Raw genomic sequence first — 17,779 nt, 5'->3', positions numbered from 1 at the left:
TATATGTTAAAAAATTATTTCACTTGAAAATTAAATTTAGTTTATTGGATGATCACTATTATTTCATCAAAAAACCGAAGTTTTGATGTTCTAAGTAGGATTTTCATATCCTAATAAACCAAAGTCACGCAATCTAAAATCAATATCTTTTAAAAGTAAAAATAATTGAAATTATATCATTTGAAATGGAAAAATAATTACAAAGCAATGTGCCGGTTTCCAAATACAGGAAGATGCACAATCTCAAATACTTGTTTTAGGATAGCAAATAACTTAAAAAGAAAATGATATATTGTACGTAGTTTAAGAAAATTAATTTTTTTCTCCATGACAATTATTTTGAATGGTGAATATCCACGACAATTATCACAACCAAAACTTACCAATGGAATCACCGACTAAAAAATAAGTCATCTAAGATAATTGTTTTGTTTAAGAAAAAAGATAATTGTTTCGAGAAATCGAAGTAATTAGTGATAAATTATTTAATGTAAATACATTTTGAAAAATAAATTTATTCCAGCTTTGAAAATTATTAATTTCGATTCAGTAATATGTATAGACATACATTACAAACTATAAAATTATAAGAAGTAAATAAATTACATTTATTAACATATTTATCGGATAGTGTATATTGAAAATTTGGATACATATATATACCAACATCTAAATTATGATCATATCCCTATTTTCTTATCATAAGAAAACTTTCACAAATTAAGAGAGTTAAATTTGTAATATTTGTATTATATGAAAGAAATTTTAGGAGGAAAAGTGTTAAAAATATTTCTTAGATTACAATGTTGAAGTGTGGATATATATATATATATATATATATATATATATGCGCACATCACTAATAGCAAAGGTAAATTTTTTCTCCAAAAATATAGAATTAACTAATCTCAATTTTTAAATAATTAATTTCTTAAACTCTAAAGATTGAAGGAATTATCACTTATCAATAAAAAAATTAAAAAATTATATTCTATGTTGTGAATATTATCATGAAAATTAAAAATTAATAAAGAATCCTTCAAATATTGTGATCTTATCATTATATTGATGATTTCGTTACTCCTTGCGTTTACAGTATCTCACGATCCCATAATTTTATTCTATTTTTCCAAGAATTATATTTAGATCGTACTTTTTACACTTGTTAAACAATTATAAGACCTCAGAATATACTATTTTATAACTTATAAATAAATAAATATAAATAAAAGTAAAATTAGCATGCAAAATTGAAAAGTAACGAAAAGACAAAGATCGAGTGTATACTTACCATTATAGATGATCGAGTGGGAAAATAACACCTCAAAATTTGATATACTATGAATAAAAAATAAAAAATAAAGGAAAATCCTATGCATAATAGAAAAATAACGAAAAGAGAAGATAGAGAAAATTCTTACAGTTATGGATAAATGACAAAAAATCCATTGACTCAAGAAGATTCACAAATAATATATAGGTGGACTCAAATTTCATTATTGAAAGAAAATTAGAAAATTGTTTAGTGAAGGAAACTTCACATTCCTTTACATGATCTATTAGGCATATATATTATATTCATAAAAAATAAAAAAATTGTTTTAATATATATAAAAATTGATTTTCTTAATATATTAATATTAATATATATCTTTTTGTAATTATATGTAATATATATTATATAAGTTTCTATACTATATTTTATATCTTTCCATATTATATAATATATATTATATAAGTTTCTATACTATATTTTATATCTTTCCATATTATATTATATATATATATTTATTTATTTGTAATTTGTAATATATATAATTTGAAACCTGTTTTTTTATTTCCCATTATATTGTTTATACGATGAAACTTTCCTATAATGTAAGGATAATGTATACATTCCACGGTATATTCACAATAAATATTTCATTATAATTTCACTGCATAATATCTACATAATTAAAAGGATGACGTGACTACAAGAAAAGGTATGCAAGAGATTACGTGACTTCGCGAGGTTTCATCTTTAGGAGGTCACGAAACATTGACTAATATAGTTTGTTATTATATATATAGATGTCTCCATAATGATTTCTTGTAATAGAACATCTTATATTTCTTTTATTACAAGGAGGCTCAATAAAACAAGTAAATAAATGAGCACAGGTAGTCCCACCATGTATCGAATCTAGAACATCTTGGTTGCTAGGTGAGGACGTGCACCACTACGCTATATCCTTTTTGATAAATTACCTAATACTTTTGTTGGAAGGAGATGATGGAGGTTGGCTTCTTAAATTTTTTCCTTCTATTTCTTTTCCCGAGTTTATGCTTTCTTGATAAACTTAGGATGTTCATTGATGGCTTCATAGGATTAAAAATCTCTTACTAAGGTATTTCATTTGAGCTGACATCAGGTCAAAATTTACATAAAAATGATCGAAAAAACATTGTTGAAATCAATTTGAGTAATTTGTGTGCGCATCCGAATTTCGTCTCGTCGGGGCACGCATGCGCGCGCCTAAATGCAACGCGGCTTGAGAGTGTCCACCTTCCCGGGGACGCACGACGGACGCACGTGAGAAGGAGTCGCCACTACCTGTTTACGACCCGAAGGTCGAGGGCCGGTGAGTTGCCCGGGTCTAGGGTACGGGGTACACCTAATTGCTAAGGCATATGGTCTGCGAAACCCGATATTCCGAATTCGGGGGTTCTGTTACATGCGAGCCTATATCTCGCATGCCCTATCGGCACTCTAGCTTGTCTAGGCTTGCCATTTTTTTATTTAATTACCGCTTAATTAAGTTCCGCTCATCTTACGCGTTTTGACACCGTAAATTCGAATAGACACTTGAACCGTCCACTCTCCGACCGGGATTATTACATGAATAAATATGCATCATAAAACCCTTACATTATTCTCTCAAATAAAAGATAAATTACAATGACTGAATCCCGGTAGTTCGCGTTCGGCCATTATTTCACTTATGCTCACCGTATGATTTTGGAAAAGACCGAAAATTAAATTAAATGCGCACTCGGTGTATGGGGGCATTGGACCCCGTGATCGAAGGTTATGGGCATTGGACCCAGTGAATCGTATCCTAAAGGATCGTGCTCGACCCACATAACAAATAAGTGTAAAAATGTAACAAGTAAGCGCAAATAAACAAACAACGAGATTTTGTTATTGCCGAATTTACGTGAGTTAATCAATTATTATCCGGGGTATCTTGGCATACAAATCCTACCCTAAAACAAACAAATAGGATGATAGATAGGGTATGTAGCATTCGGCATCATTTAATAGACTCGACAGACATGATGTCCATAGTCAAGTCTCGAATGAGTGGGTTATTTTTAGATTACTCTGTATCGTGACAATATGGCTTTTACAGATTAAGAGTGTTTTCACCTAAAACCCAAAACCTAACCCTCTACTTGACTATTTGCCCATGTTTGATTTAAGCCGAGTTTGAAATTAATCCGTTTTCCCATGTTTTAACCCGTTCTAAACACAAACCTACACTAGAGTGACGGCAGGACAAGAACCGGTAATCATGCCCTTGAATCGGTAAATATGTGTATGCATGAAAATCAAGATTACGTTGTACGTATCTCGGTGCTTTTGAAATTGTGAATTTTGAAAAGGGCATGACTAACAGTTCTTGAACTATCGATGCGATTACAGATTATTAATCAGTTCGTACAATTTATTTAAGAGAGTCCAGTGATTTAATTTACCCAAATTTAACGTCCCGATTACCCCGCATGTAGAATTTTAGGTTAATTAGAAATTTGCCGAATGTTTTGGTTTACAGATTTCGAATCGTCGAGATAGCCATTAGTTGACTGCCCGATAAACTCTAATTTCCGACATGGTCACGTTGTATACATATAATTACAAAAATAAAATATTTAAATGGGGCACATACATTGTCGGTGGGTGATCCAAGTAGGAAAGGGTCGGATATTTTTAGAAAATGTCCAGGGGACTGAATTGAACGATTTTAAAAGAGCATGGACTGATTTGAAAATTCGGATGAAGTTTCGGGGACCGATTTGAAAATTCTTAAAAAAGTTGGGGACTATGTAAAATTACTGAAAATGTCCCAGGACTTGTTTGAAACGAATTTGAAAATTTGGACTGATCTAGAAACGAAAAAATGGTCCCAGGACTAAACTGAAACAGCTTGGAAAGTTCCTTGGGATGCTTGAAAATTTCTAGGAATTCCAGGACTGATTGGAAAATAGTAAAATGACCGGGACTTCATTGGAAAGAAATTTTGAAATTCGGGGCAGATCTGAAAAAGGTGAAAAAGGCCCCGAGACTAAACTGAAACAACTTGGAAAGTTATTTCAGATGCTTGAAAAATTTTGAAAAATCCAAGGACTGATTGAAAAATAGTAAAATAACCGGGACTTGATTGAAAATAAATTTTAGAGTTCAGGGCAGATCTGAAAAAAAATAAAATGCGTCCTCTGGACTGAAATGTGACGAAACGAAAAGTTCGTAAAATCGAGTTTGGGACAAATCCGATCACCCACGCGACCCAAGAACATTCATTTCACATCATATTCATTCAAGCAAACATAAACATTCAGAAATGGAGCCCTAAACATGCCACTAAATAGAGGATTTACCTAGTTCGGGAAGTTGCGGGGTGATTCTGTAAATAAAAAAAATAAAAAAAATAAAAATTCCTACCGGAGAAGTTGGGCTGTAGAGGGAGGATTGGGCTGGACTGGGCCTTGAGATCTGGACTGGGTTAGGCCGAATTGGGCTGGGATCTGGACTGGGCCGATGAGGGGGCGGACTGGGCCGGACTGGACGCTGGTGGACCGAGCCGCTACCGCTGGACTGGGCCGTCGCTGGGGGTGGCTGTTGGGCAGCGAGATCTGGACAAAGGAGATTTGGACCCGATTAAAAAAACGAAAAATGGAGAAGAAGGAGAAGGGTGGCCGAGCCGCGAGAGAATCCGGATTGGGCGATGGTATCGGCGCCAGGGACGAGCCACGTGCGAGGGAAGGAAGAGAGAACCGGGGAGTCGAGCGGTGGGAGGAGTTACGGGCTCGGCTTGGAGTTGCGGGTGTTCACGAGCTCGGGGTTTCAGGGGACGAGCTCCGATTTTTTTTTTTGAGAGAGTTCGTGAAATATCGGGTTTTTGAACGTCCGTGAGCTGAGGATGGATGTGAGTTTCGAGCTGGGAGGTCTCGGATCAGCTGAGGGTTTTGTTTTTTCGGAGAGAGTCGGTGAGCTCCGGGATTTCTTCGTCGTCCCCCTTCCAAGTCCCGAGCCGCGGGTTTTGTTCCGAAAAATCCAAAGAGAAAGAGAGAGTGTGTGGCGGCTAGGGTTTCGAAAAACGGAGAGAGTGTGTGTAGAGGAGCTTAGGGTTTTTTTTTTCGGATCGAATCTCCAGGGTTTTTTCCTTCGATTAGGGCTGGAAGGAGAAAGAAGAATAGTGCAGCCGGGCAGCGGTCAGCAGCCCTGACCTGAATATATATATTTTTTTTCGAATTCGACGCGCGTACAAATTAAAATTCCGTCTTTTTGATTGGACGTCGGAAAAATAATTCGAGACCGCCATCGTGCTTAGAAAAATTCGTCGATCGATATTATGTGATAAAATTATTTTCAATCTCGAATTTTGTCCCGGATTTTGAAAATTGATGTCGATGTATACGAAATTCGAAAATGTTCCAAATAGTATTATTTTTGAAAAATCATAAAATTGGTGTTAAATTAGGAAAATTTGCTATTTTCAAAAAGTCATGAATACTCAAGTAATTAATCGGAAATACTTCCCTTACGGGTGGCAAAAAGACGAATCTGCCCCTCTGGAGCCGGTGGACCAAAATTGGGTGCTGACAATTTGTTGATATTATTAACATGCTATCGCATTATTATGGATATGCATCGACACGATTTCAAATTGATATTTGTCGTTTAATTGATTGTTAAACATACTACATCCTCAAGTAGTGAAGAGCCGACATCGAGGTGCCAAACCTTCCTGTCAATGTGAGCTCTTAGAAAGATTAACTTTTTATCCCTAGAGTAACTTTTATCCATTTATCGACGGCCCTTCTATTTGGCACCATAGGATCACTAAGGTCAACTTTTATGCCAGCTTGATAGTTGGGCCATGCAACCAAGGTCCCTTCTGCCTTTGCGCTCAAGGGCCAATATCCGTATACGTCTATACTTACAAATTTCAGAGACTACTTACTAGGTGAAACTATATGTGGGAAAGGATTTCGCTTCTCACATTAATAATGGGAAAATGACACTAGTGGTCCTATTTGTTTGTCAATTTTTGACATCGAGTCCTAAATGTTTCAGTTTGGAAAAACAAGTCCTAAAAGGTTAGAAAAAGTGTCACTTTTGGTCCTAAATCTAACTGATCGTTACCGTCCGCCTACGTGGACTTAACGCCGTCAAGTTGGCCGTTACTGTGGTGACGTGGCACGTTTCTATTGGACCGATTTGAAATCCGCGATTTCAACACTCCTTGCTCTAATCCGACCCGACTTGCTCCCATTAATACCGTTTCAACCCGAACCGACTTTCATCCTTTCATGTAATCTTCTTCTCTTTGATTGAAACTCTCCCCTACCAGGAACCTAAAATCCGAAATTGAGCTCTTCGATTGAAACTCTCCCCTTTCCTGAAATCGATTGAAAGTGTTGTTCGATGAAAGTGTAGTTTGCTTCGTTCTCAAGGAATATAGAGATCTTGGCTAGGGTTTCAATTTGCTGGAAGGAAAACTCTTGCGGGAAATGGACTGGAAGAGATAATCTAGAAGGAAAACTCGAAAACTCTTGCGGGAAATGGACCCAAACGATAATAAGCGTTTTAGGGTTTTGATATGACAATTCGAGGAAACGATGATCTCATATGTTTGCTCTATAAATAGATCCTCTGTTTTTGGGTGAACTTCTGATTTTATTTCGGTGAACTAAAGTTCATCTTTAGTTTTTACAAAATTGATTATGTGAGTGCTCTGCAACAAAATCTATGACAAAGAAAGAACTCCCAAGCAACAAAAGGGGAAAATGACCGCCGCTACTATGCTGGAAGTCACGGACTTGGGACTAGGAGTCGTCGGAGTTGGAGGGAGAGTGGTAGTAGAGGCGGGCGGTCTGCGGGCAGAGAGGAGGAGAGAACAGAGCTGGCTTGCGTGGTTCTACGGTGCCCGTTTGCAGGAGTGGCTCTGGGGTGGAGAGCATGGTTTGTAGGGGCAACATTTCGGGTGGAGAAGAATAAGACATTTGGACCCGAACCGAACCAATTCGGAGTGAAACCTGACATCCGTTAAATGATGACATGGCGCGTCGTGAGTGGTCACGAGTTGGTTCGGGTCCGGATGTCGGGTCCCTTCCATAATCGGGTCGGTTCGGGTCCGGGTGTCTTCTTCTTCACCCGACTCCCTCCCATCCTCAAAACCCTAGAGCTGCTACTCTCCTCCACGAACCCAGCGCCGCCCCTCCAAATCGCCGATCACGGGCAGATCTTCCTCTTCTTCGTCTTCTCCTTCCCCACATATAATCGAATCAAAGCTTCACATGAGCCCACTCGATTTCTCAGGCATTTTCGAGGGATCCAAAAATTGCCTGTTCTTTTTTTTAAAAAAAATACCACTGTTCATCGTCTTCTATGGGCTTAGCTCTGCACATCAAGCTCCCCAAACTACTGTTCATCTTCGTTGAAGCGATGCCCACTGTAACCATTGAGGAGAACTTACAGTGCTCCGTGTGTTAGGATGATTTCGAGATTGGATCAGAAGCGATCAATGCTTCTCTTGAAGCCAAACTCCAGGAGCCTCTTATATTACTTCCACGGAGATTGGAAGCTCCGACAAGGCAAACTCGGAAATCGAGCTGCTCGATCACCCTACTAGGAACCCTAAAATCGACCAGGCTCATTGATTATAAATAAAAAAATACAAATATATACATTTAGGTGCCCCAATCTGCTTGAAAGGAAGGAGAGAGAGAGGGAGAAAGGAAGGAGAGAACAGAGCTGGTCGGGTGAAAAAGAAGACATTCAGACCCGAACCGAACCGAGACCCAACATCCGGACCCGAACCAAATCGGTCCAAAGGGAACGTGCCACGTCATCACAGTAACGGCCAATTTGACGGCGTTAGATTCACGTAGGCGGACGGTAATAGTCAGTTAGATTTAGGACCAAAAGTGACACTTTTTCAAACTTTTTAAGACTTTTTTTTTCCAAACTGAAACATTTAGGACTAGATGTCAAAAATTGGCAAATAAATAGGGCCAATACTGTCATTTTCCCCATTAATAATCATGGTTATGTAGTAATATCAGCATCTTTTGATAGTGGTCATCAATATCATTTTCGTAGGCCTTTCGTCTAATTGTATTAGTGTGGTGCCTTTTCAGTTTTTTCATCACTTGACCACCCAAGAAACGAAAATGCATCAAATGCATCCTTTTTTTGCACCAATTTCATCATTTTCCCTATTGTTATATCTCCATTCCCTAGCACACGCTCTTACTTGGTAATCTAGAGATTTCAATTTTGATTCTTACAATGGGACTATCCATTATAAAATTTTCGCTAGACCTATAAGCGATTAGTCATATATTTAACCCAATAAATTCTTCTTAACTTTTCTATATGGGATCTAAACTCGCAGACTGCTCCCTCACGTGGCAATGTGTAGACCATTACGTGTCACGTGGTCTGATATTATGTAAAATTTTCATTCGGCCTATAAGCGATTGAACTTATCTCTAACTCAAAAGTTCGAGCTGATAGGTTGCGATACTCAATCTCTTGTAAATCTATTAAATTCTTCTTAATTTTTACTTGTCGGATTCTTACTTTTAACAATTCGTATCCTTCAGTAAGTTTTCAATTTTCTTATAATGGTCCCATGGCAGGGGTGGCAAAATTAGGCCTGACCCAATAAGACCGGGCTTCGGCTGAGTCATTGTGGCTCGAAACTTATCGATTTGGGCCGGGCCAGCCCAAAAGCCCGATAATTTTTTTTCTTCCTTTAAAAATAAGCCAAATAATGAATTAAATGAAAATATGAAGCCCTAATCCTTCCGTGTGGTTTCTTATTAAATGTTGAGCTGGGGTAGAGTTGGAGTTGTTCGGCCAAATGTCGAGTCGACAGTAGGCCAAATGGACGTCAAGAGTCTTAGGACTTTAGCTTATTGGGATATTGGATTGAGAGTGGCGGGCCGGGCTGAGCCAAGGTTCCATGGCCTGCATAGTTATCGAGCTAGGCCAGCATGCATGGACAAAGAAAAGTGCCTGGCCGTAGGGCTATGCAAAAAATCCCGAAAATTAAACCGTCCCACAAAACCGTTTTGAAACGAACTGAATAAACCAAAATTAATCAGTTATGGGAATAATCCAGTTCGGGAATTTGAAGGAAAAATTGCTTACGGGACGTTACGGTTTTCAAAATTAGAAACTGCGGTTAACCTTCCAATCCCGAATATATATTTTAATTATATTATTAATAATTATTATTAATGTTCATATAATATAAAAGTAAGTAGAATCTTTGTTTTTGAATCCCTAAAGTTAGTTCGACGATTTCCATATCACTTTTACATACTGGTATCTGCATTATATATATATAAATAATAATATATTATAATTAATCAAATGAATGTCCAATAATATAATATAAATCCCTAATAAGATCATCCTCATTTTTGTCTTCGTGATGTGTAGAATCTTTGATGAATGAATTGGAGTCTACTAAGGTCTTGATTTCATAATTTTTTATTTATTTTCTCAATATATGTTCAGTCCGGAAAATCGGTTTTTATTTCGGAACGGTTTTTTCATTCTGATACGGATAGGGTTACTTAAATTCATAAACAGAAAATTTGGGACGGATACGGTTTATGCTAAAAACCGTCGCGAACCGTTCCGTGCCCACCCCTACTTAGAGGCCCCGATTTGCGACCTCTACAACATAAAAGAAATGGTAAATAAGCTAAAAAAGTACGTACTATTCAAAAATTCCCTAATTTAGCACGAACTTTAAAAATTTTCTAAAAAAACACAAAGTTTCAAAATTTTCCCTACTCTAGCACGCCGTCTCCTTCCGTCCATTCTCCGCCGTGACTTGCTTATGTGACCATTAAATTTGACTAATTGACCGTTAATTGCCACGTGTAACCATATCATTGGCCATTAATGAAAAATGCACAGGGTTGAATGGAAAAGGAAAACCAATGATATGGTGACACGTGGCAATTAACGGTCAATTAGTCAAATTTAACGGCCACGTAAGCAATTTAACGGCAGAGAATGGACGGAAGGTGATGGCGTGTTAGATTAGGGAACAATTTGAAACGTTGTGCATTTTTAGAAAATTTTTAACGTACGTGCTAGATTATGAATTTTTTGCATAGTACATTCTTTTTTAGGTTATTTACCCATAAAAGAAATAGGGGAAAAAAAGATTTTCCTTTTATGGAGGCTGTGGATTGAAACTAATCCTTTTCTTTTAGGTAATCTTTATTATCTTTTTATTTTTTTCAGTTGCAACTCCATAGTAAATTTGGAGATTCTACAGAGGTTGGTTAGCAAAAATAACCGTCACGATTGTTTTATTCTTAGCCATCAGATCCCCTTACATAAAATCCTACCTTACCCATGTCCTAGATTTTATTATCTTAAGATTCAATTCTTATAATTTTACTATCGATATTTTCAACCACGCATCTTCTCATCAACGCTCAGTCTTGTCCGTGAATGATCCGGATCCAATTCGATATTAAACTGATTTGAAATGCACCGGTCAATCTAATAAAAAATAATTTAATTACTTAAAATAATAATAATAAACAAACACTAAATGTTTTTTTTTATACTCTCCCGATTGAACAAGAACCAAATCTCCCATATTGAAAAAACAATTCAACTCGTCAAATCTCTAAAATTGACGTCGACCTTTTACTATCTTAGTCTGCTTGGAGCTGTTTGCCACGGCGTGGAAATAATTTGCATTAGGATAATATTTCAATGACGTATAATTAGAAAATCTGAAAGTCCATGGTAAAGGTAGAACCACATCCGCATCGGAATAATATGCTACTGAACATATCAATTGCATTCCAATCAGCTACCAATTAAGTACTGCACGTGTTCTTGCCTGTTCGAGGCCAGCAATTGCTTCCATGATGGGTGAGAAAGTTTTGATAACATGGAACCCGACAATACCTGGGTTCAAAAGAACTGATGCTAGCGAGTCCCTCCACATCTTTTCCTAGGTTGGCGGGTGATCGAGGGGCGGCGCTAAGCTTCAACGAGATTGAATTTTTCTTTCAATTCTATGGATTTGGCAAGATTGAATTTCTCTTTCAATTTGAGGAATTTGGTTATTGTTCGACTGAGAGTGTACAAACAGAAGATGGTTTTTATTATTTGTTGTTTCTTTTTTCTTTTAAGTAATTTATTTGTTTTTCATCTGATTGAACTGGTGCATTTCGATTTGTTTTAATATCAAAGTGGATTTAGATCACTCACAGGCGAAAACTTAGTGTCGACGAGAAGATACGTGGCGTACTCAAACTATGAGGGGGTGAATATTAAGGTACAAGGATATATGACACGTGTACGACTAGGATTTTAGGTAAGGGGATCCGACGATCAAGAATAAAAATAATCATGGTGGTTATTTTTGCTACCAATCATGGTAGCATCACCCATAGTAAATTAGGTATGTGATGATCTTGCTATTCCTTTTAGTTATGGCAAATAATCCACAATTCAATATATAACGATCAACCATGAGATCCGAGTTCAAATGATAACTTTCAGGTTCTAAACAGAAACATGTTCTTCCTTCGAGAGTCCCGAGCCATGCCGGCCCTTGGTTGCAAGTTGTTCTTTCCTGTCTTCTTCGTCGTCGGAGTCGTCCTCATTTTCATCTTCCCCTACATGCCCAGCACCCAAAGCCCCAACAAGATCACTCACATTCCCAAATATCAAAACCACAATGCCAGCGAGCCCAGCAAGAAAGGCTGCCCCAAGACAAGATCCTAAACCATCAACAGAACTTCCCACAGCAAACCCAATGCACATCCCGATACCCATGACCCACGAATGCCACGCCGCGAAAGCTCCTTCCTTCCCGCTCGGTGCGCAGTCCATTATCAGAACTCGAGAAAAAGCATGGAGGATCCCAGCCGACAAGCCCTGGACTGCGGCGAACAACAGTATATCCTTTGTTCTCCATGTTCCATCGTCCTTGAAGTAGAACCCGAACCCCGAGGTGACTAGGGAGATGATTAACCCAAGAACATTCATCTTCACGGCGTTCGCTTTAATTAGCTGTTGTAGTGGGTGCAGCAGTGGGAGAGCGAACATTGGAAAGAGGAAGTAAGTGAGCCAAAAATAGAGGAGGGTATGTGATCTTATGCAGAGCTGGCCTACCAAGTACAGGACTCCGCCGGTGAAGATGCTCATGGTGGTGAAGCCGGAGAGTAAGGTGGCTATTAGGGTTCCAAGTGCATGAGGGTGGCTAGAGATGGAGAGGAAGTGGGGGACCTCCAACGAGGGGGGAGTCGGAGTGGCTGGAGACTGTTCAGAGGAACCGAGCATGGCAATGATAACATGGAGGATTCCGGTAAGCCATTTGATACCGCTGAAGATGGAGACAACCCAAAGGCTAATGAATTTCTCGTCCTTGTTAAGCATGTAGTAGGTGAAGGCAGCGATCACGGCGGAACCAAAGCCACTACCAGCCGCACCGAAGAGGGAAAGCCAACTGGAGATTGCTCTTCTTATGGGAAATTGGGTAGTTAGCAGCTGCCCAATTCAACAAACATTTAGTACTAAGTTCTCACTAGCGTTGTAAATTGGATTTATGAAAATAAATTTATAAAAGTTGATCATCAAGTAGAGATATTTCTAAAAATAAGACGTCTGAAAATATGGAGTTTGATCAGATAACTTCAGAGTACTTTTATTTCGAAACTCCATGAAGCAATCACATTAATGAGGAAAGGAAGACTCAAATGGGTCTTTTTTTGGGTAATCAGACTCGGAGGTTTTTCAATGAGAATCTTAGGAATGATTCAAATATATACGCCGTAATCAAAAGTAATGCATATGTATATAGATGAGGAGGGGAATATCCCCGTTGTAAATCAAGAGTTTTTCGATTTTTTTTTTTTGCTAGATCAGATAAAAAAGAAATTTAAAGGTCTTTCTTTCTCTATTTCTTACTAAGCCTACCAGCCTTCTTTCTGGTAAAAATATGTCATCATAAATGAAAAATAAGTTGAAGAGTACCCTTTGAGATGTAGCAAATACAAATCAAATATTTAGGGACCACTTAAGCAATAAATTATTTCGAGTGGGCGTGAAGCGAGGCACTCGTCCACAATCTATAATTAAGAGGATATTGAATTTGAGTTTTATCAATGGCTTTTCATACTCTTTTATTTTATTTTTATTTTTTATTGGTGGGGCATTTTCTATTTTATCATTCCTAGCCAAAAACGACAGACTATGAGCATCCTTTATTTAAAAAAAGAAAAAGAAAAAGAAAAAACAAGTTCCTCTTGCTTATTCTCAGTTCCGTACGAATAACAAACTAATCAATAATCAGTAGAGTGTACCAGCATTATACGCGGAAGGCATACATCAAAATATAAGTAAGCATTGAAGAAAAAATTTGAAAAATAAAAAATAACATTATAGAATGTGTGATTGAGAGGTTGAGAGAGGATACAGTAAAATAAGGAGAGATTGGAGTGTGAAAAGAAAGAGAGATAGGAGAATAATATTGTTCTTCAACTTTTATATTTTATTTTAAATTATATGATACTTAAAATAAGAATAAAATGTTATTTTCGACTTTTCAACTTATTATGAATGTGGAGGTTATTACAAAATCAAACTCTTGATTAAATAATGGGTTAATTGTACCGGTGGTCCAAAAAGTTTCATGAATGTTTTAGGTTGGTCCAAAATATTTTTTTGGTAACTTGTTGGTACAAAAAGTTTTAAAACCATTTTAATGTAGTACATTCCGTCAATTGACCCTGGCGCCATTAATATTTTACTGACGTGGTGCGTCCTGTGTCACTTTTATTACGTGAAACCAATCATAGTGTGTCACGTCATTTAAGAAGAAATAAAATCTAAAAAAATCCAATAAAAATACATAAAATTTAAAAAATAGAAAAAATTTAGAAAAATAATAATATTATTATTTTAAAATTTTAAAAAATAATTTAAATTTTAAAAACTTTTAAAAATAATTTTAAACTTTTAATTTTAATTTTGAATTTAAAATAATTTTTATAATTTTAAATTTTAAAATAAAAATAAATTTAATTTTTAAACTATCTCCTTTAATTTTAAAAATAATTTCAAATTTTAAATTAAAATTATTTTTATTTTAAAATTAAAATAAAATTTTATTAAAATAATTTTTAATAATTTTTCTAATTTTTTATTTTTTTGTATTTTTTATATTTCTTTTGAATTTTTCTAGATTTTATTTCCTCTTAAATGACGTGGCGCACTATGATTGGTTCCACATAATAAAAGTGACACATAGGACGCGCCACGTCAGTAAAATGTTAACGGCGTCAGGGGCAATTGACCAAATGCACTACATTGAAACGGTTTTGAAACTTTTTGTATCAACAAGTTACCAAAAAAATATTTTTGGACCAACCTGAAATATTCATGAAACTTTTTAGACTATCGGTGCAAATAACCCTTAAATAATAGTATAAGATAAAACAAAGTAGAGTCCAACAGTAGTTTTACCCAATATCCTTAATAAATAAATAAAAGAGAGAGAGAGAGAGAGAGAGAGAGAGAGAGAGAGAGAGAGAGAGAGAGAGAGAGAGAGAGAAGGAAAGAAGCTTATGAGGTTAGGGGGACATATGAGAGGCAGTGTAGGAAATTTTAGAGGTAATAATTGAATTCATGACTGAATGGAGTTTGGATGAAGTAATTTTAAACTTTTAAGTACAACTATAGATTTAAATTTTGAGAAGGACCGATCACCTTAGATCCAGTAAAGCCGCGGACCATGAGGCCGAGCTGGCGAGTGTGGCAGGTGCTGGCCACTGCATACGCAGCCACAACGGTGGCGATGTACGGTGGGAAGAGCCAATCATTCTTGATAAATCCGGCGGGGAAGCAGAACAAGGCACCGATGAGTGTAGCGGCTGCTGCGATTAGATGGTTAGAACCACCGTCCATGTGGACAGACAGGGAGCCCAACAAGGGAGCTGCGAAAATTAGGCCAATGACCCACGATGCTGTGACCCAGTCTAGAGCAGATAAGTGAATGTTGTTGATCTTGATCATCTTTTGGGTTAAACCTTCGTACCTGTGGTCAAAATCGAGAAATTGGTATGTTCTCCGTTTCTTTTGAGAAATTATTCGGAATTTAGTAATTATCAAGGATTTAATTAATGGAATTAATATTTAATATTTCAAAGGAACAAATTATGTGTTATTATAATTTTTTTTGAGTGTACGGTATCTGAAAGTCCAATGGATCCCGACTAATTCCTCCATTTTCCCCTTCCCTACCAATGGCCGGTGGCTGGTTTGCCAGATTAATAAGGTTTTGTAATGTTTTCTATCGCACATCAGTTGTGTAAGGATAAATAAATTTTGATATATATGTAATACCCAATAAACTTTAAATACATTTGGCTGGCACTCGGTGATGAACTTTTAGTATTACTAGTGAAAAAATTGCGTATTGCTGTGAGTTTGTTTTATAAGTAATTAGATCTCAATTCATAATTAGATTATTATTTCAAAGTCATTAAAACTATTTCGTACTTTTTATTTTCAATTTGCAGCAAAATCTCTTTATCATTTATAATTATTATGTCTGTGAAACATATCATATTATTGTAACGTAAAATGACGTTAGATTGATAAAATATATATTTTATCCAAAATATACAGAAATTGAAATTTAGTTCAAAGAGTATTATTAAAATATTTAAGAAAAGATGAAATAGAGAAAAATTATGTAAATGTGCGTGTAATTGAAAATTATGATGAGCTACTATCAAAATATTACATTGAGTTCTTCTTCAAGTCAAAATTTGAAATTTGTTTCCAATTTCTGTTGAAATTTTTATGAAATGTCTCTAATTTAGAGTTTGTTATTCATAAATTAATTACCTTAATCGTACTCCAATTTTAATTAGGGAGACATTGGATGACTAAAAATAAATCTGGGAATGCAACATTAGAATTAGATCACGATAAAATTAATACTTACTTACAATTTATGACGAAAAAATTTTAAAAATAAAAATAAGGAGGGAAGGGCCCTTACTATAAGCCACTTGTCAAGTTAAGGGAGAATTTCCATTGAAATTATTCAGCTTTATCTTATAGATATCAAATCGATATCGATATCGATAGTAGTAAAAAAACTGGTGTTGGGCGGTCACTAATTCCCCTGATGTTTTTGTTTGATTTTATTAATGTGAAATTACATAAAAATAGAGTACTACAGTAAATATTTCGAAAATTATCTATTAGCGAAGTCCTGGAATTCTTTTTTCCCCCCTGAAAGGCTTTTTACGAAGTCCTGGATAGTTACCAGCCTGAGGACCTAATGTTTGATTCGACAAGTTGAGGGACCAAATGCCATAATTCTTGACTAATTTAAGAACCGGGCTACTAGCGATGCACGATTTCACTTATTCTTTTCGGTATGCAATCTAATATCCGGAAACCCGATAGACTCCTACTAATATAACTCGAAATGGTTCTATCTACTAAAAAGTAAAATTCTCCCAGCGTGACTTTCTCCTTCACAAGATTTTGTCAAGACCTTGCTTAAGGAAATAAGAGGCAAACCACTTGAACTGACCATTTATTATTTTGTTTCGTTTATTTTTTGGAATAGAAGCTACTGTATTTAATTTATTTTGATTATAAATATAAGAATGTTCATGAGCCTACTAAAATTAACAATAATCGGATCAGCTTACAGTGTCATCTCCCCGAGATTACACGGCAACCCCTTACGACTCTGCTTCCATCCATGAGGAGGCTCGGCAAGTGAGTCAGCCTTCACGATCTGGCTGATGATGAGAGGGAAGATGATCGGGATGAGGACAGTCTGAATGAAGTGCGAGCACAGGCCGTACAGGTACCACCCCAGGACTTCCAGCCTTGATGGCGGGTTCTTGTATCGATCCCCCTTCATCGTTCCCGAGCCCACCAGCGTCTTAGACGATGGAGACTCTTCCCTCAACCAAGGGCTGACCGCATCAGCCCTCTGCCCGGTCGATGACCTAGCTGCGTCATCTTCAGCAGCAGTGGACTGCGCTGTATGCTTTGGCATCATGCTGCTGTTGTCGGGCGGAGTATTGTTTGATGGAGACGGCATCACGAGTTGCTTGATTGATATTATTAATTCTTTGCTCGATAAATTGAAGAAGATTTGATCGGAGACCACTTGAATTAATGTGGGTTAATCTTGTATTGATTGATTTATAAGATCTATATGAACAAGGGTTACGGGGACAGCTGGGGTGCGAAGTTATCGAGAGAGAGCTTGTGGAGGATTGCATATATATTGGCATCGGTTTGTTCAGATCAATGCATGACATGGACGAAGGCATATTAATTGGTATAATTCCTTGCACACTCGGCTCCCTTGTTTTCTTAACTCATACGAACGTGTAGTATTGTCATGAGACGGAAGGGTATGTCAATGATGCCATGGTCAATGCTCAATCGGTCCTCCTCGTCGTACATAATGATTTTGTTTGT

The 17,779-nt window shown here is 36.7% G+C and overlaps 1 protein-coding gene across 1 annotated transcript; it reads right to left on the bottom strand.

Moving 5' to 3' along the window:
* Positions 1 to 11,647: 11,647 nt before the first annotated feature.
* LOC116206191 lies at positions 11,648 to 17,393 on the bottom strand. The gene is made up of 3 exons (XM_031538996.1): positions 16,993 to 17,393; positions 15,029 to 15,356; positions 11,648 to 12,808 (listed from the first exon to the last, which is right to left on the bottom strand). Exons 1-3 carry the CDS (start codon positions 17,391 to 17,393, stop codon positions 11,822 to 11,824), a joined length of 1,716 nt encoding a protein of 571 aa, XP_031394856.1. The 3' UTR covers positions 11,648 to 11,821.
* Positions 17,394 to 17,779: the final 386 nt, after the last annotated feature.

This window comes from Punica granatum, chromosome 1 (genome assembly GCF_007655135.1).
Source record: "Punica granatum isolate Tunisia-2019 chromosome 1, ASM765513v2, whole genome shotgun sequence".
NCBI lineage: Eukaryota > Viridiplantae > Streptophyta > Magnoliopsida > Myrtales > Lythraceae > Punica > Punica granatum.
This window is presented reverse-complemented; position numbering and strand designations above follow the sequence as displayed.